This window comes from Lytechinus variegatus, chromosome 5 (genome assembly GCF_018143015.1).
Source record: "Lytechinus variegatus isolate NC3 chromosome 5, Lvar_3.0, whole genome shotgun sequence".
NCBI classification, from domain to species: domain Eukaryota; kingdom Metazoa; phylum Echinodermata; class Echinoidea; order Temnopleuroida; family Toxopneustidae; genus Lytechinus; species Lytechinus variegatus.
In genome coordinates, this window is record NC_054744.1 from 1,329,148 (window position 1) to 1,356,494 (window position 27,347).

General features: G+C 36.0%; 1 protein-coding gene across 2 annotated transcripts; it reads right to left on the reverse strand.

Moving 5' to 3' along the window:
• On the reverse strand, nucleotides 1-26,290 carry LOC121415028 (zinc finger RNA-binding protein-like). 2 transcript variants are annotated; one of them, XM_041608085.1, is made up of 20 exons: nucleotides 26,173-26,290; nucleotides 23,765-23,968; nucleotides 23,343-23,527; nucleotides 22,684-22,875; nucleotides 21,516-21,796; nucleotides 19,682-19,867; nucleotides 18,527-18,716; nucleotides 17,114-17,227; nucleotides 16,580-16,761; nucleotides 14,887-15,032; nucleotides 13,759-14,008; nucleotides 12,360-12,541; nucleotides 10,606-10,786; nucleotides 9,640-9,778; nucleotides 7,521-7,606; nucleotides 6,023-6,118; nucleotides 4,510-4,621; nucleotides 3,184-3,281; nucleotides 965-1,112; nucleotides 1-511 (listed from the first exon to the last, which is right to left on the reverse strand). In XM_041608085.1, the coding sequence occupies exons 1-20, from the start codon at nucleotides 26,220-26,222 to the stop codon at nucleotides 429-431; spliced, it is 3,105 nt and encodes a 1,034-aa protein (XP_041464019.1). In that variant the 5' UTR covers nucleotides 26,223-26,290; the 3' UTR covers nucleotides 1-428. The 2 variants fall into 2 exon arrangements, with proteins under 2 accessions (XP_041464019.1, XP_041464020.1); XM_041608086.1 differs by lacking the exons at nucleotides 1-511; nucleotides 965-1,112; nucleotides 3,184-3,281; nucleotides 4,510-4,621; nucleotides 7,521-7,606 and having other exon boundaries at nucleotides 6,041-6,118.
• Nucleotides 26,291-27,347: the final 1,057 nt, after the last annotated feature.

Consider the following 27,347-nt stretch of genomic DNA (forward strand, 5'->3'; position numbering starts at 1 on the left):
ATCATACTTACGAATTTCAAAGATCAGTGATTCTGTGCAAGGTTACAGTGATGCTATGTACAGTTTGAAATATGTGGAGGTGTTACATTACAGTTTTAGTGATATAACTAAGATGCTTGTCCTTTTCATAACACATTAACATTCTCTAAAAACCAGCTGATAAAATTGTACAACTACACAACTTTTTAACATTAACATTCATAATGAGAAATAAACCTACAAGTGTGTTGAAGTAGCTTTTCCACAACAAATGAAGAAAATCAAATATCTACACAGGAACTTCACATGAATAAAAGCTTTTGAAGTGGCAATAGTAGGAAATATATCAGTAATCTAGCAGAACAGATGGAATCCTTTCCTTGATGAATCATCCTTCAATGTGAGAAGGGTGTGGTAGGGGTGCAAAGTATTACCCCTCAATATTGATCCTATTCTGTACCAGTTCCCTCTGGCACACCTGTCTCCATGCTGGTAGTAGTATCTCCTTCTTTCTTATCCTTCTTACCCTCCGCTGTAACAACAACAAAAAACAGATAAATAAGTCTAAAACCCATGGGTGTGATTGATCAGCTGAAACAAGCAGAAGAGTGTTGAAAAAATGAAAAAGCTTTCATACCAATTGAAAAAAGCAAAAGTAAGCTAAAATAGGTTGAAATTACACTGAAAAAAAAATATATATATCTAAATAAATTGTTTGAAATTCTCTCAAGACTTACCTTTTTTTCTCCAACTGACAGCCAATTATGAGTGCTCAAAATATATTAACATTCCCACATTACTTCGAACACTATGATTTGATATACAATATCATGAGTGATATTGAATTAGTTTCTTTGATTTCAATGATTAATAGTATATTCCACCCTACTGACAGAAAAGGTCTACCCATAACAACTCTGCCATCAAATGCAATCATGTCTATCAGTAAAACCCATTCATCATTTTCCATAACAACAAAACCCACCATCTCCATTCTCAGTGCCTTCTGTATCCTCACGACGACGCTTGCGGTTGCCACGTCGGTTACGGTTGAAGTTTCTGTTCTGGGAGTACATGGGTTCCATAGCAAGCACCTTATGGACTTGACGGAAAACGATCAGACGCAGAGCATGCTGGGAATGGAAAGTTATGCAACACAAACTACATCAGTGAAAAGGTCATCACAAGGCCAGTCAAAAAGACAGATTTAGTTTGGATGCTGCTTTATGCTTATTTTTGATAGAAGACTTCAAGACTTGATTGTTCAAACTGAATGCATGGCCAGATATACTAACGCTCCAAACTTACTATCGTACTCCAATGTACGTTTTTTTTTTTTTCAGTTTGGAAGCCTCAAAAGTTAACCAAAACAGTGATCATATTCATCAACGTATACCATGTGACAATGATCTCTGACTTGTACACATAAATGATACTAGTTTTACTGACACGATTTTTCAGATGTAATAGAGGAATGATCTCACAGGTCTGTAAGAATTACTTGGATTCAATACATCAAGTTACTTTCAAAGTTTTTCAAGGTAATCAAAATTACAGAAGTACAACTTTATTAAGATATTCAGTTCTAGTTTTGAGATAATGGAGGCATTTGCCTCAAGTGATACGAAGTTGACTCAGTCTATCAAGAGTCAAGGGCACTGAACCTAAAAATACATGAAAAGAATAAATGCATCAAAGACTAAAGGGATGGTTCAGGCTGAAAACATCTATATCTTAACCCTAATTCTCCGGGGGGGGGGGGGGGGCATAATGGCCCCCCCCTCAACAATTTTCGCGATATATCTGCTGCGCGAAATTTTTTCACCTTGCAGCTCACTGACTTTTTACATTCAAGTCTCGCGCAAATTTTGAGACCAAAGTTGTGACGCCCGGGTACGCGGTTACGACATTACGCAACATTATGCAAGTGCATGTCAGACCCAAACTTGCTCATAAACGTGATTTCATGTACAAATCCAATGCAAATTGCGTATTTAGCCAAAATTCATAAATGTATCATTATTTCTACTTTTACTGATTAAACTTAATTAATTTTGCCTTGTTTATGATCAGAATTGTCTGGAACAATTTCCATTGAAAAAACAATAAAAAACAAAAAGTAAAAAAACAAAGAAATACATAAGAAATTCATAAAACAATAAAATACATAAGAAATTTATTTCCAAACCAAATTTTTTTTGAATTACGATTGTTAAGAATGCTACAAAGAAAATTTTTACCAAAAATTAGCATTCTAGGAGCTTTATTTAGTGAATTAGAGCAAAACGTATGATTTATGCATAAATTAGCATAATCCATATAACATAAAATCTCATTATTTTGAAAAATTTTACCATACAGCCTTGTAGATTACATCGCACACTACCAGCGTGCAAATTTTTGAGTCGCTCGTGCGATCGGCGGCCGAGATCTTAAGGGGGGGGGGGCATAATGGCCCCCCCCCCCGGAATGACAAGAATCAAAATACCCCGGAGATTTAGGGTTAATACATAGAGCAGAATTCACTGAGTAAAATGCCGAAAATTTCATCAAAATCGGATAACAAATAATAAAGTTATTGAAGTTTAAAGTTTAGCAATATTTTCTGAAAACATTCCTCATAAATATTCAATAGCTGGGCTGATGATGTCACACCCCCACTTTCCGTTTTCTTATGTTATTACATAAAATCATATTTTTTTCATTATTTCATACTTGTGTGAATATGTCTCCCTTATAATGAAATAAGTTGCAACAATAAATATCTAATACACTAAATCAGTTGTCAATCCAATTTTTCTAGTTCTTGGAGGAAAAAAATTGAATAAACCTCATTTCATATAATTAAATACAAAAGAACATGTGGGGATGTGACATCATCAGTCCACCTAATGAATATTCATGACAACTATTTCAACAAAATATTGCTAAACTTTAAAATTCAATAACTTCGTTATTTGTTATCCGATTTTGATGAAATTTTTGGCATTTTGCTCAGTGAATTGTACTATATTTATTAAGCTATAAATACTTTCAGCCCGGACCATCCCTTTAAAGTGAAAAGGTGATACAATTAATAATACAAATTTCTCTTCTCTTACCTAAATAATAAGAAGCATCATTTGCAAATAAGAATGAAGATATCTTCCATATTCATGAGAACTAAAGTTTACTTTAAGCCCAGCATTGACTTTGTTTACTCACCTGTGCACTAGCTGTAATATCTTCACATTCTTGAGGAGCTAGGTGAGCTAATGCATCAGCTTCATCCTTCTCACATGGATCAAACAATCCTGGTCCTCCTATTAATCAAATCAATACCAAATAAAAATACAGTGTCCATAACTTTCATTATCTTTTTTTTCATTCATATATTCATTTTGAATTAATTGAATTAAAACCTTCAACAATATCTTAAATGGGTTGTTTCAGACCAGGTTTTTACAGGGCCCTGAGAACAGGTTTTCAAGCGGGGGTGCTGATGCAAATTAAAAAAAATGGAAGTCAAATTGGTCCCAAGAAATTTGAAAAGCAAAAAAAAAAGTTATCACTACAATGGAGATCATTGGCTACATTTTTACACATCTCCAGAATACCTGGGGGTGCTGCCTATGGACCCCCCCACAGGTTCACCCAAGTTTACCCTTCAACCTCCCCCCAAACATTTTCTGCGACCATTATGCTGCACGAAATTTTGTGACCAAGCCGCACTCTGACTTTTTACTTTTTAGTCTTGAGTATCTTTTACCATACCCGGGTTACAGTCGAAAAATTATGCAACATTATGTAAGTGCATGTCAGACCCAAAATTGTCCAAAACATGATTGTGTGCAAAGTTAATGTTAACTGAGTTTTCCCATCTTATTCATTAAGATATGATTATTTTTACATTCATAAGCTAAAATCAATTGATTTTAGCATAATTATGCTTAAAAAGGTTCTGCTATAAATTTGGCGAAAAAACAAAGAAAAACTAAAGGTTGAAAAACAAGAAATACATCTGCAATTCATAAAACATTTTTTTTTCATTTGTAATTGTTAGCAATGGTAAGAAGAATATTTACACAAAAGATTAGTACTCAAGGAGCTATTTTTTAGCGAATTAGAGCAAAAAGTATGATTTATGCATAAATTAATTAGATTAATTCAGATTAACTCGTTTAACAAAAAACATAATTATTTTGGAAAAATTAACTATACAACCTTGTAGATCTATTTCATCACTCATGATTGCATATAAAAGAAGTTTATTTGATGTACTTCCAGTGCCTTCTCATCACATAACTGATATACATGTAAGAATGGCTCTAGAGGCATTGGGGATATCTTAATATCTGCAAACGGGAAGCCAAGCTTTGATGATAGATGCATCAGTCTTGGAGCAAGTTTGCACCCGTTTCTCAGTTATGGGAAGCCAAACTTCACTTCAATTTAGAGCAAGTTTTCATTTTCTTGAACACTTAACTAAATAAGAGGGAAAATATAAAGAGAAGAATACAAGAAATCATAATGAGGGTAACTAGAACATACCTGGTAGGAGCAATCCTCCAGCAACAGCTTCAAAGACTCGTCTAAGAGCATCCCCAGGACTGAGGGGCTGACCAGCACTAGCAATCACCCTCTCACACAACAACTCTAGGGGCTAAAGGAAAAATACATTCAACAGGTTTAGCCATTGTCTTTTTATTACCTTTTAGTTGCATATAAACAACAAGTGGAGGGCCATTGGCAGTCTCGCCTACACTACTCGATCTAATATAGCAGCAGTGTTGACTGTAGAATAATTATTAATATACAATTCATACTTTATTACTGGACTATGTAAAAATTATAATGAAAATAAAACTAAATGACAGGGCACAGTCATAAGAGTACTACACTTCAGATGCAAAGCCCTTGAATATGAATAGGATCAGAATTAAAGTGAATGACATGGATGATCTCACCCCCCCCTCCCAATAATGATAATGATGATGATTATGACAATGACAATGATGATAATCACTTTTATACTTTAAAAAAAATGTTATGGTACTTCCTGCCTTTCATCAACAAGTGAAATGCCTCTGGCCGTCTCACCTGCATCACGCGATTCAACATAGCAGCAGTGCTGACTTTGAAAACTACTATAACTCGCACAAGATGTTCAGTGATACTTGGTTACTCTTATTTCCACGTTTTATGAACTAGACCAATACACTTACAGAAATAGGATGGTAATTCAACAAATGCCCCCAATGTGGCCAAAGTTCATTGACCTCACATGACCTTTGACCTTGATCATGTGACCTGAAACTTGCACAGGATATTCAGTGATACTTGATTACTCTTATGTCCAAGTTTCAAAAGTCAGATCAATAAACTTGCAAAGTTATGATGGTAATTCAACAGATACCCCCATTATGGCCAAAGTTCATTGACCTTTGACCCTGGTCATGTGACCTAAAATGCGCACAGAATGTTCAGTGATACTTGATTACTCATATGTCCAAGTTTTACGAACTAGACCAACATACTTTCAAAGTTATGATTGTAATTCAACAAATACCCCCAATTCGGCCAAAGTTCATTGACCCTAAATGACCTTTGACCTGACGTGAATCTCATGCAGGATGTTTGGTGATACTTGATTAACCTTATGTCCAAGTTTAATGAACTAGGTCCATATATTTTCTAAGTTATGATGACATTTCAAAAAACTTAACCTCAGGTTAAGATTTTGATGTTGATTCCCCCAACATGGTCTAAGTTCATTGACCCTAAATGACCTTTGAACTTGGTCATGTGACATGAAACTCTAATAGGATGTTCAGTAATACTTGATTAACCTTATGGCCAAGTTTCATGAACTAGGTCCATATTTCTAAGTTATGATGTCATGTCAAAAAGGTTAAGATTTGATGTTGATGCCGCCGCCGTCGGAAAAGTGGCGCCTATAGTCTCACTCTGCTATGCAGGTGAGACAATAAAAAGCACAAATCAGCTGATGAGTGGTATATTTTCATACAGACATAATCAAAAGTCTATGATGAATATAATTTACCCATCCTCGTAGGGGTGCCCAGGTAGGTACACGCTCACAGAGATCCCGTAGAACTCGGATGATAACAACACAGGACTGAAGACCACCAGCTCTAGCCTAAGACCATTAGAGGAGGAGGAGGGGGAGGACAAAGAAACAAACTGACCAATCAGAAACAGTCTACCATGGTACATCATGAATTCCTGTCCAGCTTTTATAAACAATGACTGGAACTTTCAAGTTGATCAGAAACATTGTGATATCTATGCACATGCATTATTCTTTTGAGTCTAAAAAAAAGAAACACTGTGCAAAGAAGTTTCCCTCCAAACCAAAAAATAATAAATAATTACATACATAAATTTAAAAAAAATAGAAAATTTTACATTTGTTTTCGTTTTATATTAAGGGGGGTAGGTGAATTTATTTGGCAGATGGAATGTATTCATATAATAGAAAGTTCCAATGAATAGTTTGCTAGTTTTCAATTCTTTCTTTGCAATGTTTTACTGATAAATGATATAACATGACAGAAGTAGCTTTCATCCACGCCTGCTCAATGAATTGCAGCTATTCATTTTAAATGGATGAGGAAAAATACATAACATACTATTGGTGAGTAGTTTCCCACTATCAAAATCACATTCAAGTTTTGCTGAAAAGTATTGAATAATGTAATGATTCATATTAGGGCAGAAGTGTTAGTCCTCTGATTAGGGGTGGAGTAATTTCATTTATTACAAAAGCAAACTCCACTGAATAGAATTTCAGTTCTTAACTTTAAAATTTCAGTTCTTAACTTTAACATTTCAGTTCTTAACTTTAAATGACAATTATTAGTGTTTTGTTGACATCTAAAATTCTATAATGAAATAAACACAGTGCACTTACAATGTTGTCATCGTAATTCAAACTGATACAAACATATCAATATATTTTGCAGGTAAGGAATACTAGAATATTATTGCCAATTGGGAATACAATTTTATGAAGATGAGGGAAATCCAATACATATTTGATAGAAACTTTTCTCTTTTTTTTCTGGAATATACATGTACACAGGTTTTCTTTTTTTTTGGAGGGGGGGGGGTTACAGTTAAAAACAGTGACTGTATGAGACATTTTTTCTATAACACGTTAACAAAAATGAGAAAATTGGACATCATGGCAAAACAAAGCATATGATGGACTACCTACATTACATTTGAGAAATTCAATTTGACATACATCAACTGCCTCACAATTCATCTTCCACACAAGAATTTAAAGAAATATTGAGGGTGGGTGTTTTACTCATCTATCACATACAGCAAACACAACTGGAAAGTTGGACACTAAATAGATCTTGATATAAACCAAAGACTAGGGGATTTATATAAACATTTTAATATCATCAGCACCTGTTCGAACATTACATGTCATTTGAAAAAATGCTGATCTTAATAGGATCACATCATCATTCACACACACACAATGAATGGAAAGACAGACCAAAATCAATTTGAGAATGATATCGAACCTGGAACCATTTAGCATGTCGTAAAGCGGCCAGAGCCTCTAGGCATTTTTGCCTGCACAGGACGTCCGGAGGGTCTCGAGATGAATCTAAGTCATAACATGGCAAGGATGGGTGTTTGATCATTTACAGTGACCCTAGGTCATAATAAGCTGACCCCTTCACCCTTTGACCTTGCGACCTCCAACGCAGATCTAGGGCTATCAGGGGTCGGAGGGAAGTCGGTCTGGCGGACAAGGCTCCCCAGCAAGAACTAAGTGCAACACTCATTTCAATTTTAATATTTTGACCATTATAATAATTCAGTTACAATTAGATATTTGTTCTCAATTAGAAAAAAAATAATAAAAAGAAAAGAAATGAGGTAAGACTTTAAAATCTTATTTGATATTTCATTCAATATTTTGTCTAATAATTTTTCATCAACTCTGAAAAATGAAAACAAATAAAACACTTATTTCTTCTAGACATCGGATGATATGACAGCAAGTCATAATCTGTCATTAAAACAATATCTATAGTTCCTCTTGATAAATATTTGCTGTATGAGAAGATTTTTCTGCAAGTTCATAACTAATTTATGCATTTAACATTATTCAAAAACTTAAAATATTGAAAATAAACAAATAAAAACTTTAAAAAGACCATTTACAGAAAATAAACACAAAATATTTGTGTCAATTGCTACACATATATCTTCTTATTAATTAAGCTTGAAGAATAATGCAAGAGGACCTATAGCATTTGGCTAAATGTTTCCAGTCAGCTACTATTAAAAGTTTAAATGTGTGAAAGTTTTGAAAGAAAGCACATATTGTCTAGCTTTTTGGGGCCATCCTATCGTCCGACTCAAACCCTGTACTTATCGTTAGACCCAGGGATGATCAAAAATCCTCCACAAGGATGCCCTGTAGATAATGCTTTCAATATGCTCTGTGGAATAGAAGGCTTTGCACAGAGAAAACAACTTGGAACACAAAACAAATTCAGGCAAAGAATAAAAGGATTTGAATTATACCCATTCTATTTGATAAATAACCACGGTCTGATTGAGCAGATTAGGTTATCAACCAGTTTTTTCTTCATTTTTGGCAGAAGCCTATATCTGTTTCATTTCACAATTTCTCCGTGCAAACATTAGCTTTGAGCCTTCAAATATGTAAATGATGTTATCTTAAAACTAAGGATACAAAGTCCACATAAAATTGATTTTAAGTGATGCTTTTTAAGACTGAACCTTATAACCAAGTCCCTTTATTTTGTCATAAATTATAAATCAGAATGAATCATACATCATTGAAAATAGAATAAAACCTTAAAATTTGATAGCATCAAGCAAAAATTGGATAGGTGGACTTTGTTTACTATCATTCACTGCACCAAATATAGCCACTATCACCTTAATGATATCATTTGATAGAGGTATTATAAAAAGATACTCACCTGTAAGAAAAGAATATTAGACAGTGAAAAGTCATTAAGATTACATTTCATACAACTTCCAATGTTCCAATTGTTTAAAATCCTAAAAGAAATGAAATTTTTGCTCCACAGTAAAATGTACAATATACATGGAAGTGAATAGAGCACTAAATAGTGTGCTACTGAAGAAATAAGGATGAATAGTTATGCAAACTTTAACAGTGAAATAATTCAATCTATATGACTCATAATTCAATCTGTACTGTCATATTTTAAAATTTCAAAACCTTTTCTCTTCTTGATCATGGTCAAATAACTTCTTCCATGTATTTCAAATCATCTTCATAAATATACATTGATCCTTTTCTATGAACTGATTTTTGGATCCAGTTGGTCCTTGCACAAATCCAATGGAAATGACAAAGCTTAGGTCCTTAACTGGTTAATGTGATAGGGGCTGTGAGAGGTGCAGTCTTTATGATAAGAGGCCCATACCCTGGACGACACCTAGCCAGCATGAACACCCAAGACCTAGAGCTCATCTAAAGATTTGAATCATCCTCTAGAGTGAACGCAAGGTAATGGATCACTGCTGGTTGAGTGATCGCTACAGGATACAGGCCTCTCATGAAGGAGGAGGAGGTGGTGGTGGTGGTTGGTTGATGATGTAAAGATATGGAGAGGAGGAGGGTTAACGTACCTGCTGCATCCGGTGATGGTTGATCTCTGAAGGCTGGAGAGGTCAGTGATATCTTCATGGTCATAGCTGGTTCCTTGGTCACAATCAACCCTGCTTCCTCCACACACAATCTGATCTCATATTTCTCTTCAGTGATATCCTACAGAGAAGTATAAATCAAACATTTCTGGATGCACTGAAAAACCTGTTCTTCCTCACTAATCAAAATTTCTTTGACTGATGATTTTTATCAATCGACATATCAGATTTAGGAATAACTAAACTGACATCCATAGAAAGATAACACTGGATATGGTCCTGTAATCCTCATTTCATGTGCTGATGAAGAGTTTGGGTAAAGTTCCTGACTTTTAGCCATCAGGCCTTGTCTAAACATACAAGTATTCACTGAAGTTAAATTGAAAAAATACAAATACATAGATATGTACACTTATGTACTTCCAAAACCTTCTTTTCATGTAATTTACATACATGTAAGAATAGCTCTAGAGGCATTGGGGATATCTTAATATCTGCAAACGGGAAGCCAAGCTTTGATGATAGATACATCAGTCTTGGAGCAAGTTTGCAACAATCTTCTATTGTAAATGTGCTACTCTTAAGAAGTTATATCCAACCTTTTGATTTATTCACACTCCTCTATTGCCATGTCTAAATCTGTATCTGTACTTTGTTTTATGTTACATGACTCCATCTAATATGAATAGTATGTTTATAGACAAAACATTGAAGAGTTACAGTCTTACTTTCTTAAAATTGCTATTCACTCTTGATACATGGAATAACACTCTCTACCCAATCATATACCTCCTATCCATTCCTTTTCTTTAGTCTTTTTTTTTCTACAATTAATATTCTTGTGTTTTGATAATATGAGAAAAAAGACCACCTGAACTTGAATTAATTGGAAAATTGTACTGTGTTATAACACAGGATACCCAAGATGGCAATACAAGAATTTCTAACCTGTAGATGCTTTGGAATGAGGTTGGCGATGCGTTCAAGTAGAGTACGAGTTGGTTTCTCAGAACACAGTACAACTAGTCCCATGTTAAGAGCACCTCTGAGCAACAAGCCTTTAGCTAGAACTCCAACACGCATCACTCCCTTCAATACACGGGGTGGCATCACTGGATCCTTGTCTGATCTGAAGGGCAAATACAAATTATCTAAATTATCAAAAACAAAACAAGCAAAATGCCCCTAGCAGTCCTTCCTGCATCGAAATAGCCCAGTCTATTTAGGGTTAAACCAGGTTTCGTGCAAAAGATCCACTTGCTTTCCAAGTTACATTTCAAAAACGTCACCTTAGTTAGGATTTCAATGTTGATACCACAGAAGAGCGTTGTGGCCCAGTGGATAAGTCTTCTGACTTTGAAACAGAGGGTCGTGGGTTCGAATCCCAGCCATGGTGTAATTTCCTTCAGCAAGAAATTTATCCACATTGTGCTGCACACGACCCAGGTGAGGTGAATGGGTACCCGGCAGGATTGATTCCTTGAATGCATGAGCGCTGAGAGGCAGCTCGAGCTAAAGCCGGGGTAATAATAATAACAACGCGCCTCGGAATATATTTCTAGATAGATGGCGCTATATAAATGCCTATTATTATTATTATTATTATTAAGAGTAAAAAGTTTATTGACCCTAAATGACCATTGATCGCAGTCATCATGTGACCCAAAACTCATGCCTGATGATCGTTGCTACTTGATTACCTTTATGTCCAGCTTTCATGAAATAGATCTATATTTTTTTAATTCATCACATTTCATAGAACTTAATTTTGCTTTGAAATTTCAATGTTGCTACATAATACAAACAAAATAAGTATTCAATATGAACTGTTCACTAAATGTTTATATCAGGGTGAAAAGATGACATTTAAATGCCTTTTGAAAGGATTCAACTATTGCCTTGGTTCTGATGTTTAGGGACAGTGATTTTCTGTTTCCAAAAATTGCCTTTTCTGTTTAAGAAAATCTAAAATTCCGTTTCAGCATGTCTGAAAACAGAAATTCTGTTTCCCATAGACTTTGTGTACATGAAAAAGTGACAATTCCGTTGACATAGAAAATCAATACGCAATGCATGAGCGATGTCAAAATGCTCCGCTGGTCATGTATCTGCCACTGTACTAACAACGCTTTAAAATCTATCGTAATCGAAGAGATACGAGTACAAAAACTATACAAAGAAACATTAACATGAATACGTCCTCACCTTTCACATTTTTAGCATTATTTTAGGGTTGAACATTTTATCCATAATTTGGTACTTTTTTGTTACATCATTTTAAGCAGTCAACGACTATCCCCTATCCGACATGTTGGATTTCAGAAGTACCGCAATCATGATATTATGACCGAAAGCAGAGGGCAGCAACACACGGTGGTGTTTCTGCCTTTATTCTACATTCGGTCGCTATGTGGATATGAATGTAATTCAATACGATCTGTGATGGAGTGCAGTCACGATGTGTGGATTGTTGTAGCGAAGTGAGATTGGCCAGCTGATATTCATATTTCGTTGAAAATTTGTGAGTAATTTCTGTTGCTATTCTGTGCATTTCAAGAAAATATGTTTTCCGTGATTTTCCATTTGAAAAGCCACTTTCCATTTCAAAAGGCTGATTCCATGAATTCCGTCCGTTTTTAGCAATCGCAGAAAATAACTGTCCCTAGATGTAGAGTGGTAAAGGATTCTTAAAGTATACTTACTCTTCTTTCTTGTCAGGAGTAGTAGGAGCTGTACCATCTTTAATTGCTGGTTCAGTCTTGACAGTTACTTTGGTTTCTTCTGCTGCAGTAGGTGGTGTAGGATTATCCTCTTCAGCAATGTGATCAGATACTCCTTTCAATGCCTTCTCCATCTGGGATACCATGTTTTGTACAAGCTGAAGCTATATAGAAAACAAACAAGTTGAGATTGAAGACTACCAAACAAACCTCAGTCTATGTATCAAGGCTCCCAAAGAAAAACATGAAAAGTGGTACCCTAGACAGATCTCCTTTATCAACAGGTTCTACCAAAGATATTCCTTACAAATGGATGACAATTCTGGTTGTCACTAAAGACAGTTATCACTATAGACATGTGACCACTATCAACAATATCTAAGCCAGGGTATTTTGGGAGATCATGGAGGTGCTTTGCAGCCCCCTTTGAAATCTCAACAGCGCCAAAAATTGGCACACATGTTGTCTAGGATTTAATCTACAAAATTGTAAAGAATTCTATTTCATACAAATACCTATTAATTCATTATGCTAATTCCTTCACAATTAACATACAAAATTGAACTTTTCCTCTAACTCCAAAATACAGCTAAAAATTTTCTATTTTTTGGTGTAGAAACTCTTGAGGTGTTCTCATCAAAAGTACATGAAAAATGTGGACTTTAGATCAAGTTCTTATGTATGAGTGGTTGAGAATGTAAAGAATTTGTAAATGCCAACAAATAATTTTCAGCAAATTTTGATGCTTGTAAATTTCGAGAAGTTATTGTCATTAAAATATAACAGAAGTAAATGATGATGTACTTCTAGCGCCTTCTCATCACATAACTGATATATGTGTAAGAATGGCTCTAGAGGCATTGGGGATATCTTAATATCTGCAAACGGGAAGCCAAGCTTTGATGATAGATGCATCAGTCTTGGAGCAAGTTTGCACCTGTTTCTGAAAATTGTTGGAAGGATAGAAAAAGGCATCCCATGAATTCATTTATTTAAATCCGGATAGAATTTAAAATGCAAATTTCACAAGACATGGACACATTTTGACTATTCTCTCTTAGTAGATGGTGGTATCTAGCATCTATATTACTTGCATGATAGTTTTCATACTGACAGAACTATTTCTTGTTTTCAATGTTTACATCAGTAAATTTAAAAATGAATGTGTATGCAATTGGGGCGATACTTAGACATTTACAAGTATAGTAATCAGTATATAATCTTTGTAATGATACCCAAAAAACGTCGAAAGTATGTGATGCAAATTCTACAACACCTGACCATACTGTGTTAATACTTATTGCAAAAGGAAAAAACATGTACATAAATAACACTTGATGAAAACTGAGAAGAAATGTATTGGAACTGCCAGTGTGTTTACCTCCTGTTCAGTGGGATAGATAGAGCCATGCTTGGACATGACATGACGGTCAATCTCAGTCTCAGAACGCTTGACCTGCATGACCGGACCATCTGCTGGCACAGGTGGTTTGGGTGGCAGGGGGCGGGGCAGATGGACACCACGACGACGCTGCCATTCAAAGTACTCCATCTCCTGTTCAAAGCGTCTGCGTTCCTCCCAGTAACGCTCCTCTTCCATACGTCTCCAATACATATCCTCTTCATAACGCCTGTCAGTAAACCAAAATCAGAAACAAAATCCAGAAATGTAAATCAATCTCCATCATTCAAAAGATTTAATCCATGAGGTAAATTTGTTATTTTGGATTCTCACATCGCATTTTGTCAAAACATCAACAAAAACAAAAAAGGTCAAGGGTGTATCTTACCTTTTTTGGGGGGGTGGTGGGTTTGATTTAGCATCCCTATACTCACAGTCACTTACAAAAATATAGATGAATGAAGCAAAATTCAAAAATTTAAACAAGTTGAAAATGGTTTGTAAGTACATGATACTTGGGCTTGCATCACACTGATTGACACAATCACAAATTACACTTGGGTGTTGTTTTTTTTTTACAGTGAAAAACATGAATTCAAAATTCACAAATGTACAATTCTACTATGTTCACAGACCTGCCAACATCTGGGAATGAAAAAGTGTATTCTGTGATAAAAAGTGTATTTTTCTCCAAAAAAGTATGTTTCATAATAAAATGCTAATGCAGCTCATCGCGGCGCTCAAGCTGCATGCAAGCTAAAATACACACTGCTCTTGCAGATGAAAAAAAAAATTTTAACATGTATATATCTCACCCTGGTTTTAACAAAGTGATTGAAAAAAAAGTTACCTGAAATCACATTGATCTAATAACCATATTTGTGAAAGTTTTATGAAATAGAGACATACAGAGATGATTTTCCTCCATAAATTATAATTTAAAAAAAAATTATTTATTTATTTTTTTTTACAAAAACATATTTTTCAAAGAAAAACCGTACTGCCTATTTTGGTTGCAAAAACGTACTAAGTACGCCAAAAACGTACTGGTTGGCAGGTCTGTGTTCAGCTATAGAGATATTGGAGTATGTATAAAGCTAACATTACCTCATCTCCTCCCTCCATTGGAATTCCTCTTGTCTTTGTCTCATGAACTCCTCCTTAGCCATCTGGCGTCTCAATTTCTCTTCCTGGAGTTTGCGGGATCGCGCAGAAGGCTTGATATCGACTGGATAACTGGGATCAACTTTCTTCTGCACAGTCCAGAAAGTGGAAAGAGAAATTCAGTTTAAATAAAGACTAGAGTATAGTCTCACTATAGATGAAAATCATTTTCCTTTAGATATCTATGAATGACATAACTTCTGAAGGTTTCCATGGTGAAAAAATTAGTGTAGTAGATTTCAAGGTATACCATGCATCTTTCTTGGGCAATTGTTGGTCCTGAAAAGGACCATCCAAACTCGACGTTTCGACAAGATACGGGTGAACAGTCTACTCTCATCTCAGAGGATCCCGTGATCGTGCATATGAGCATGATCGATGATTGCAGACTTGTCCCTCTCCTGAAGACGACAAGAACACATTTAACATTGAGTTTGGGTGGTCCTATTAAGGACTAATAATTGCCCAAAAAGATACATGGTGTACCATGAAACCTACTACACTATCTTACACTATCTGTGAATAATTAGACTACACTGGATGGCAGTTGATAATTGGCCTCCCTAGCAAATTTGACTCCCTACAGTTTAATATGACTCCAAGATAGGTATGTGTCCCCCTTTTTTTACATCCATAGATAATCAGATACACATGTATAATTGAAGCCAATGCATCTTTCTATATCAGCATAACAAATGTCTTAAGCTGGTGTTACATTCATCAACTTCAGCAATAAATTCATGTTTAGTGTGTACCTTCATCAGTTTCTTCCAAACAATTGAAATGTATGGTAGAAAGACTTCAAAGGCATTGGGGATATCTTGATGTTTGCAAACGGGAAGCCAAGGTGAGGTATTAGGGTTACCAGTCTTGGAGCAAGTTTGCACAAAATTCAATCTCATTCTGAAAAATCTCTGGCATATGAAACCAATCCCATTACACAATAACATTCACATTTGAAACCAATCCTATTACACGATAACATTCACATGTGAAAATCAATCCCACGTACATGATAACCTTCACATAAGAAAATCAATTCCATGTACATAACCTCCACATGTGAAAAAAAAAATTCCATGTACATGATAATGATGACCTTCACATGAGAAAACCAATCTTAAGATCTAAAAAGTAGTAATATTTTTTATATAAAAGTCATAATTTCATATGATTCACACGCTATTATAAAATTTCTTTGAAGAGGACACATATGAAAAAAGATTCCTTAATTAAAAAGAAATGAATCCTCTTTTTTTAATGCTCTGATTCAGAATCGCCTCTGGTACTCTCTCTTTTAATCCATGATAAATCCAAGAGGAAAAAATTAAGATACATAAGTATAATTAAAGCAAAGACATCTTTCTGTATCAGCAGATTTGAAGTATGTGATGATAACATTCAGAGTGATATAAACAAAGATACACAACCATGTAAATAATGAGCATAATTGGCCACCTTCAGATGGATTCGCCACTGCCCAATGTATCAATATATAATATTAAATGTTAACATACTAATTTGCCCTCAGAATGGTAATAATTAAAGTCAAAAGCGCAATGGCACAATTTGATATGAAAATCGTAATAACTTTTTCTTAATAGTTGGTAGTTCTGAAAGATAAACTCATACTAACCTTGTACTGAAGACGATGTCTACGTCCTTTCATGTGCATCTCTTTGGCATTAGGATCGTTAAACTGACATTCACATAGCTTACAGTTGAAGCTCACCAGTTTGCCTTCCTCATTCTTTAATTCCTCAATGTAGTCCTCACCGACTGGTAAGATATCCTTCTCCATGTCAACATCTTCCTTCTCTGTAGCAACACACAATCAATGTCAGACATGACACACTCAATAGTTGAATTGAAAGAGAAAATATCAGATAAATCATAGAAAATTTCATAAAAATCAGACTTAAACTATATGGATTCTAAACTGCATGCGCTCCAAATCTGTGTTCAGGGGTTTGCTTTCTACTTTATTAATTCTTTTATTTCTTTGGGAGGACTGTTCTTCATATTTCATTACAATATCATGAGGTGTTGTCTACCACATTATTGAATGGTATGGGATATTGTATACAGTGGGAAAAATACTCTATTCAACTCAGCTACACCTGATAGAAAAGGGCATCTTTCTTTTTAAATCTACGACATTAATGCTCACCCTCAGTATTAGATCCAGTAGTAGGTGTAGTGGCCTTAGAAGCTGGAGTAGCAGCAGCAGGTTTCTGTTCATTCTTCTTTTCACCATCACCAGTAGTAGCCAACTTAGAGCCACCTGAACATAAAAAAAGGCTCAATAGATTAGATCAGTTTAGACTGGGTTCTTTTCATAAGCAATTAACACACTTTTTGAAACCCTTTGCTGTGATATACGAGATGCCAGGGGGGGGGGTTGAATCGACCCATCTCGCTCGCCGATCGTGCAAATGCTGTGAAAATTGGCATGATAATAGTGTGGGATGTGATCTAAAGGGCTGTAAGATTTTTTTTATATGAATTAAGTATAATAATTTATAAGTAAATCATAATTATTGCTCTAATTCACTAAAAAAAAGCTCCTAGAATGCTATTTTTTGTGTTAATATTCTTTATACCATTGCTAACAATCACAAATGAAAACAAGTGGAACGCCTCTGGCAGTCTCGGCTGCATTACGCAATTTGATATAGCAGCAGTGCTGCCTTTGAAAACAGCTAATGAATAATTATGCACAGAAGAAAACACTAATATGATAATAAAATAAGTCCATTCACCCAAAATGACCTTTGACCTTGGTCATGTGACGTGAAACTCAAGCAAGATGTTCAGTAATACTTGATTAACCTTATGTCCAAGTTTCATGAACTAGGTCCATATATTTTCTAAGTTATGATGACATTTCAAAAACTTATCCTTGGTTAAGATTTTAATTTTGACGTCGCCGTCGGAAAAGCGGCGCCTATAAAGGTGAGACAAAAATTATGGCTTGATAATAAATTTCTTATCTATTTAATATTGTTCTATGAATTTTAGTATTCATGTTTTTCGACCTTTTGTTTTTTCGCCAAATTTAAAGCAGAAACTTTTTGAAGCATAATTATGCTAAATCAATTAATTTTATTGCATGAAAGTAAAAATAATATTTTTATGAATAAGATGAGAAAACTCAATCTACATTTACTTTGTACACAAATCACCTTTTGGAGCAATATTGGGTCCGACATGCTCTTCAGCAATGTTGTGTAATTTTTTAACCGCATACATACCCGGGCATCATAAATTTGGTCTCAAAAGATGCGTAAGACTTCAAAGTAAAAAGTCAACGAGTGGCGCGGTCAAAGAAAAGTTTCGCTCAGCGGAACGGTCATGGAAGATGTCTGGGGGGAGGGGGTTGATTCAACCCCCCCACAATGTTAGTGTTAAAATGCAGCTGATGGGGATCAAAATAATTGAGAATCTAGTTCAATACCAAAGAAAGAGTCAGCAGCTGTGCAGAACTTACAACCTAACCTAAAGAATCACTCGAGCCACCATATTTTCCCTGAACAAATGTATATATATACATCTACCGACAGAAGCAGCGATATCTTCTTACCAACAAAGGTGATCTTTGGTGTGACCATCTTCTTGACAGGTTGAGCTGGTTTAGCAGCAGCCTTAGAAGGAGTGGTCTGGGTCTTTCCGGTTCCAGCGGTGCTATTGGTACCAGCAGTGGCCTGGTTTCCTATCTTGACTGGTTCTGATGATGGGATAGGTTTTCCTAGTTTGGTGTGTAGCTTGTGTACCTGGTAGAAGAGATGGAGAGTTAATAATAGAGAGCCAGTCTATGGGAAATCTGTGTTATACTGAAACCATGATCAATGGAGCTACATGTACAGAATCTCTGTACATCTCTCCTTATCGAATATAGCCGATACTCTGCGATATCAAGTATCGATACCAATATCCCAGGTAACTTTACTAGGACATGCACTTCCAGTAGAACTTTATATATCAGATTATCAAACACTATCATTGACAGTGGGATAGCTCTGCTGAAAAATGAATTCTCTCGCTCTAATGATTTTTTTTTATTGTTTGCACAATCATGGATCAATTCCAGCAATTGAAATAGGGTATCGAAAAGTTTGTGTTCATTACACTATGAAACAATGATCAGCTGTTCACACCACAAGTACCCTTAACAAGGCCCGAGTACCAGTACTTGGAAGGAATTTTTTGTGAAAGATGGATTCCCAACAGTATGCATTGAAAATGTATTGCTCCCTTGATATCACTGAGTATTGGCTCTCAGCAAAAAAGATTACAACTAACAAATAAATTGTTTCAGCAAATCTTGATGCTTGTAATTATCAATAAGTTATCATGGGTTATACTGCCATCACAATTATAATAAAAGTCACAGTTATTGATTTTGATGTACATGTGTACCTCCAGTACCTTCTCATCACGTAACTGACATACATGTAAGAATGGCTCTAGAGGCATTGGGGATATCTTAATATCTGCAAACGGGAAGCCAAGGTTTGATGATAGATGCATCAGTCTTGGAGCAAGTTTGCAATGAATCCCACCACTAAATTTCATATCTTGCATGAAACCCTTTCCACGTACAAGTTGAAAGACATTGATAGTTTGAATGAACATTAAGAATTCATTGTGCTATTAGAGAGTGAGAGAGCGAGGTTTGAGGGACAGACAACTCAAAGAACACCTCTACGATCACCATAAAAATACAGAGAATATATACCTTCTGATGCTTAGATCCTCTGATATGTGCATTGTATGCATCTAACCCAGTGCAGGAGACATCACAGAGTTCACAACGGTAGGCTTGAACCCCAGACCTGCTGCTAGGCAGGTTGACAATGGTCCCAGTCTTGCTTGCCAATTCTTTCTTCTTGTGCTTCTGACCTTCTAAATGCTCCTTGTAGGTCTGGAGGAGAAACATGTGAATTGTGTTAAATACTACCCACCGATGTGTCATGATATAGGGTGTGATTGGATGATTCACACCAAGTGAAATCAATTTCGGTGCTGTAATTATTTTCAAGTACAATTTTTTGGGAATTTTTTGGAATTTTACATCCGGTTTTGATGAAATTTTCGATGTTATGCTTGTTGGATTTTTCTTTTTTTATTCAAATCACATTTTTGTTGGGGTGGACTTGTCCTTTAAAAGCACTTTAAATGAGTACAATGTGAAAATAACCAAATCATATTGTATAAAATACTACTAGTATTTAGTAGTCTATACAACTGGCTTAAATTTTATGTGATATGGTCTATTGAACACAGAGATATGAGCCTTCTATCAGCACTCACCAGAAAACCTTTCAATCCAACTTATGTTATTACATTAAATAAAGTACATAGTCTAATGTCTTCATTCACTCTTTATTTTTTCCCCTTTTTAATTTGAATCTTAGGCCCAATACCTGCAGGCCCAAACTTTGATATTTTTTTTTCAAATATAGGTTTTAAGAAAATAGGCATGATACTTTATTCAAACACATATCTTAAATCAAAATGAAAATTATACTAAGTATAAGGAAATGTAGTAAAGGTTTTTTTAATCCATGATCTATCTTCAAAGGAAATGTAATTTTTATTCTATAATCTGTTTTCACATTATTTACATTTATATTTTTTATAAGCAAAAATAATGTGTAAAAAAGGAAGATGTAAAAAACAAACCAAAATGCTTTATCTATGCAATCTTTGTTTAATTTTTGTGATCATTGTTGGCAATTTTTTTCCATGACTGGGGAAATTACACATTTTGTATTGAAAGATTCTTTTTCTATACTAAATCAGCTGAACAGCCTTAACCCTATCTAGGCCGGGGTATTTTGGGAGTTCATATGGCCGGGGGGGGGCCTCCCAGGCCCCCCCTTAAGATCTCGGCCGTTGACCGTGCGATCGCGCCGAAAATTGGCACGCGGGTTGCCTGGGACATAATCTACAAGATTGTATAGTAATTTATTTCATGCAAATTTCTATTAAGTGATTATGCTAATTTATGCGTAATTAGTATGAGAAATCATACTTTTTCCCTAATTCCTAAAATAAAGCTCCAAATGTACTAATTTTTTGTTTAGAAACTCTTTGTGGTGTTCTCAGCAAGTGTACATGAAAAAAATTGCGATATCAAATCATTTTCCTATGTATTATATTGTTTTTTGCAATTTCTTATGTATTTCTTTGTTTTTTTACTTTTGTTTTTTCAATGGAATTTGTTGGGGACTCATCATAAAAAGCATAAAATAAATACATTTAGACCAGCAAAACTAAAAATAATCATGTATTTATGAATTTTGGTTGAAAAGCACAATTTGCATTGACTTTGTACATGAAATCACGTTTTTGAGCGATTTTTGGTCTGACATGCACTTACATAATGTTGCGCAATTTCTGAACCAAATTTCATCCAGTAGAAGAGAATCTATTGTAGTCTAAAGGTGTAAAGATAAACAATTTGATAGAATTTTAATTTTACACCTTTCTAGATTGTCGTTAACATTTTTTTGAGAGATACTGTGTATGAGCTTTAAAGTAACATGATTGTAATATGCATGACTTACCCGAGGGCCAGCACAACTGATCTTGCAGACATCACAATAATGAATCTGGGTAGGCTGAGGTGGTGCTTTGGTCTCCTTCATACCAGGTCCTTTGTTACCATGTTGAAATCCTTTCTTCATACCCTTATATCCACCACCACCCCACTGGTTACCCATCTTGACAGACTGTTGCTGCTGGTAGTAGTTGGTAGCTGCAGAGTAAATAGCAGCATCATAGCTAGAATATTGGTTGTTACCACCACCACCGCCGCCGCCTCCACTGCTGTTGCCACCACCACCTCCTGTAAGAAGAAAAAACAATTGTTGTACATTATTCTTTATCTTTTCTATCAAATACAGTAAAAATGGTGACATCATTCAAACTGATTCTTCCCAACTTCTTTCCTATTATGAAGCAAGAATCTGTGTAACATTATGTTTAAATGTTTGGACGTTACAGCATTCTTAAAAAGATGAAACTCTACAATAGCAAGTCATACTACGAATGAAGACAGTGTTCTCATGGAAGAAAGTCTATGTGTTCCTGAAGCTCGATTGACTTGCACGCATTGTGGTTCACTCATAGTTTGCGCATGGGCACGCACTATTGCGGGCCAATGCCCGAAATATACATGCCAGCTTGCGGATAGGTGCGTGGCACACATTACATATTCGTGAACTATGTACAACGTAGTCGTGCCACTACGTGGCATCGAAATGGAAATTTCATGGGGCAAAAGATAGAAGGCACACCCCCGGGTAGTGGCGTGCAGTTCATGGCAGGGTTGCGCATACTTAGCGCATAGTTCGTGAAAGATATGCGCAAAATCGTGAGTGAAGACCACATGTTCAGTGTAAGTCGTCCTAATAAACGACATAGAGGGTGTCAACACTAGAGCGTTGGAATATTTAAATTGGCACTAGATGCGTCACAGAATAGGGTGTTGCTGAAAGCACGTCAGGACGGTGCCCGAACACTGCGTGAACTATGCGCAAACATGTCATAAACGTGTCGGGACAATGTGTGAACTGAAATAGCCAAGTCGTGCTATAAAGTGTCCCGCACCGGCACGAATAAATGCAGGGCAATGTGGGCACCACAGTGCATGCAAGAGTCAACCGTGCAATAGACCTTCAATCAATATTGATCTACTCTTTCACTGTCCCCCTTTCATATTGCTAGACTCACCGCTATACTTGGATTGGCCAGAGTAGGATGATGAAGAGGTTGTAGCATAGGTTGGGGCTGTAGTCTGAGCGGCATAGGCATAAGTTACAACAGGTGCAACCTTTGGTTGGGTTTGTTTCTGAGTCATTGATTGATGTCCTCCACCATACCCTGACCCACCTCCAGATGTGTACACAGAACCTGTCTTCCCTCCTTAAGAAAAATAAAGACAAATCATTAAGTACCATTCTTAATTTTCATGATTGTATATTTCGTCTTTTTGTGTGTAATACCCTACTACTTTTCACTTCAATTTAATTTTTTTTCTTTTTTTATTGATGACCTTCCCCCATCATATGTTTTAGCTGTGATTCTTAGGCCATTTGATGACCACCTCCCCAAACAACATCCTATGTTACAGCTGCCATTTTCAGACCAATGTAAACTTCTTCAACTTTTAAACTAAAGGAACAGGTGGAGCAGAATATACTTGAGATGCATAACCATAAACAGCTCTAGGATGGCAGTTGTCTTTCATAAAAGGCGTCCCCAAGAATAAGACCTTTCTGAATGAGCAGTGTCCATGGTAAGTTATCATACATCCAGGGTACTCCTCCAAAAAGTTGTCCTGTTAGCTTTATTTCCATGCCACGTATATGTAAGTCTAGGGTATATTTTACCAGCCATTTTTCCTCTTTGAGAAAAGTAGGATTCGTTGGTGTGTTGCTGAGTTTGGGCTTGGTAGTAGGTCTGCTTTTGGAATGCTCCTGTACTTTGCGTTTGTTCAAAACCTGCATATCCAGTGCTATCCTGATACGTCTGCGTGGTTTGACGAGCAGGGGTTGGGTCCTGACGCTGGGGAGTGCTAAATGAGGTAAGGAAGATGATCAATTATGAAAAACTTTGTTGCTTCTTATAAAAATTAAACAGGTCAAGATTAATCAAAATAAAGGGCATCACTTAAAGATTATCTAGTCTTGTCACTCCATTATGTATGGTTTCACATGACACATGATATTGAAAAAAGCGAGCACCGCCACCCCTGACAGAAAATTATGAAATATAATTGTTAGCATCAAAAACTTCTGAAATAGCTATGTACCTGTATCCATAACCACCAGCTTGTTGAGTTGTAGCATAAGTGGTGTCATAAGAGGCTGTTTGCGTCTGTCGAGGTGTTGCTGTAGATGCATAGACAGCAGCAGCCGTTGGGTGGGTAGCCTGGGCAGGAAACAGCTGTGCAGTTCCCTGGGCCGCAGCTGCAGCTGTAGCATGCTGAGCAGTATACGTTGTAGCCTGGGGTTGGCTGTAGAATAAAAAAAATAGGCAAGAAATAAAGACCACAAATGCACAACTAAGAAGAATTCCATACACTGTCGTCTATATCCTATTATAAAATGAAATAGCATAAAATCAAACAAGTAGAATGCTTTTGCCAGTCTTGCCTGCATGGTAGATCAAGACTGTTGACTTTGTGATATAATTATTGATAATAGTAATAGTTCCTAATTAAAATCAGCATTTGCGCAGCTAAAATAAATTATTCTATCAACAATTAAGCAATTGTTTTGGGGTCTAGAGCGCGTTTAAATCGTTACGCGACGCAAGCATCGTGGGTGAAGAATAATAGAAAACAAGATGGCGGCGTAAACATCGGGCAAGTCTCTTCCTTGTTTTCATGATATTTTTCTCATTTTTTTAATGAATTCTTGTCTAAAAATAAAATCTATAGCATAGAAATGTCGGAAATGAAGTTGTATACATGATTTAGGGCAAGATCTTTTAGAGACAAAGTAGAAATCTAGGGGCGAAAGTTTCAGGTTTTTTGGTGGTACACACACATGTATAGAAAAGAAGCCCTGGCTTCGTATGAGAGTAACCTTACGTTAGTAAATGATTTTTACTCTCTAGAAGCCTCCTGGCTAATCTCGGGGGCGAAAGTTTCAGGTTTTGGCGGCAGGTACATCTACATGCACATATATGGATAGGAATACCTGGCTTCCTTGAGAGTAAGCCTACGTGAGTAAATGATTTTTACTCTCAAGAAGCCACATGGCTAGGTCAGGCATCTATGATCCGGACACTTTATATTTTTTTGAAGCCTTCTTTTTTGTCTTTGGATTAGACTCTACACTAAAAAAAAAATTCAATAGTAGGGTGTCTGAAGCCACACTAAAAAGTGTCAGCATAAAACAGGCTGATTTAGGGGAAAATATGGCCCATTTTTTCAGGAAGTTCAGGCTACTAGAAAAATGTGATCTGAATTGATTATTAACTTGTGTTTGGCATGTATGGAAAGAGAAAATTCAGGGGCTTCTTTTGACAGTAAGGACAAGTTTATATGATCATTTTAAATAAGGATTTAGAGATAAATTGCAAACCCTTATTTTTGTGTGTGTTGAGATTGCCATTCCCCCATGCGTTTTCTATGGGAAAATGAAATTTCTGTTTTGCACAATATTTTCACTTTGTTGCAATTTTTCATTGTGATCTGGTTTCCAAATCTTTATAAAAATCATACCATCAGAAAGAGCATAAAAAATCCTATTTGACTCTTTATGGACAAGTTTTTGGCATTAATAATAAATTTATAACAGCTCTCGGAAGCTAAAAATTTGGATTTGTGTGTGTCCATTTCTTAACTAGGGCCTAGATCTACAGCCTTGGTAGAGAAATGCTGAAAACTGACCTCATTTCATTCTTCTTTTTTGCAGCCAATAATTGGATTTTTTTCATAAAATTTACATTTCTGTCAGTCTGAAGGTCATTTTTCTTCAAAATCACTAAGAAAATGTGATATTTTCTTGAAATAAGAAAAATAATTTTTTCTCCAGACACCCTATCAATAGGATCTAGGCCTAGTTATAATGATCGTCTTCTATTTTGTTCTCTAAGCCTATAATACTTCCTAACATTTTATACTAAGAATTTATGAAACTTTGCTTGTTTTAGTCTTTTCCAAATGACTTTCTAAAATGTGTCCGTAGGACTACAATGTATACACAACTGAACTGGGCAGACTTTCTTAAAAAAAATACTGACCCGCAGAGCTACCACTAGTACCAAGTCTCACGCATTATGCGAGAGACTCGAGCATTTTGGACTCTTGTTCATCCCCTCAAATCTCTGTCTCACGCAACTATCACAGTCTATTCCCATATACATTGTACACAATGTCTATGATCTCACTCAGATTCACAGAAAATCTCACGCATAGCTGGTCTTTGAACTTGGCATCTCTGTAAGTCAGTCTCAGACAGAGTCAGTTATGACTATGCCTATGACTATGACTATGAGTAGGCCTAGGCTATGTCATGTAGAAATCTACATGACAGTACCGGTACCACACTAAAGAAAAGTCACTACAGTCTACAGAGCGTAGGCCCTACATGATTGATTCAGACATCTTTGCCATTCCCAGTTTGCTTTATTTTTCATTTATTATACACTTAATTAATCAGCATTTATGATTACTTATTCTACAATATCAAGATGAATTCCAAATCTCACCTATACTGCGTTCCACCATGGGTAAAACCAAAATAATTTCCGGACGCCATTTTTCCAGTGAAAGATTACACTAATGTATATTCATGCAGTACACACGTACACGTACACACGCATACACACCCAAATGCACGCGGGGTAACGTAACGTTAAAGCTAGTTCAGTGGCACGGTGTCGCCTCATGACATGATATGCACGCTATAGCGCCTCGCCATGTGGTCATTGATCACGTGATCTTTTATTAAAGGTCTTTTACAAGGAAAGGCTACTTTACGGTCGCAAATGTTTTACCTGTCGATATTTTTAGACATAAGGATCTGATTAGGGGGTTTTAGTGTGAGACTTTCGTACCAAAGTTGATGCCTTCCAACTGCAGAATACCTTGAAAAGAGTATGTTTGTTTTGTTTTTGTTTTCAATCGTAATAATCATCGAGTACGATTCCTCGCAATACCAAAGTACTATTTCGTGTCTGTATCTATAGACTACGCGTGTAAAGGAAATTTCCAAAGCCAAAGGCGGTGATTTTTTTGCGAGTCAAAGCAGGGGCGGATAGATAGGCGAAGGGGCCTCCCCCACCCCCAGCAATGAATAAATGAATAATAACACTCGAAAGAGGGGAATCGAGGTGAAATGGATTGTCAAATAATTATTGTTGACGACAAACCGGCGGCGAAAAACTTGATTGGTCTGCATGAGCAGATTAAAAACTCATAGCCGGGGGGGGACTTACATTGACGAGTTGGTACCATGCGCGACCAAAAAAAAACACGTAAAAAGGATGTCTTTTTCAAGATAGGGCACATTACGTACATAACATGATAAGGGTGTCAAAAACACAAAAATAATGAAAAAATAAGGGTGTCCTTTTTGCCCCAACATTACGTGTTTAGAGTCCGATTTGCGCGAGGTGTGGAAGTTGGGTTCGTACTAAATTCAATTCAATTCAATTCTTTTATTTCATTTCCATTCAAAACATAATACAAAGTAATATAAAACAATAAAAATCAAATACAATTTTACAGAAGGGCATTCTTACTTCGTAAAAAAAACAGTATAATATAGAGCATAAATGGATATGGAAATGAGGGGGATCCACTAAAAAGCAAAGCTTGTAAAATTGTGGATCCCCCTTGGAAAAGAAGAAATTATAATGAAATCAAAATGATGTGTAAAGGT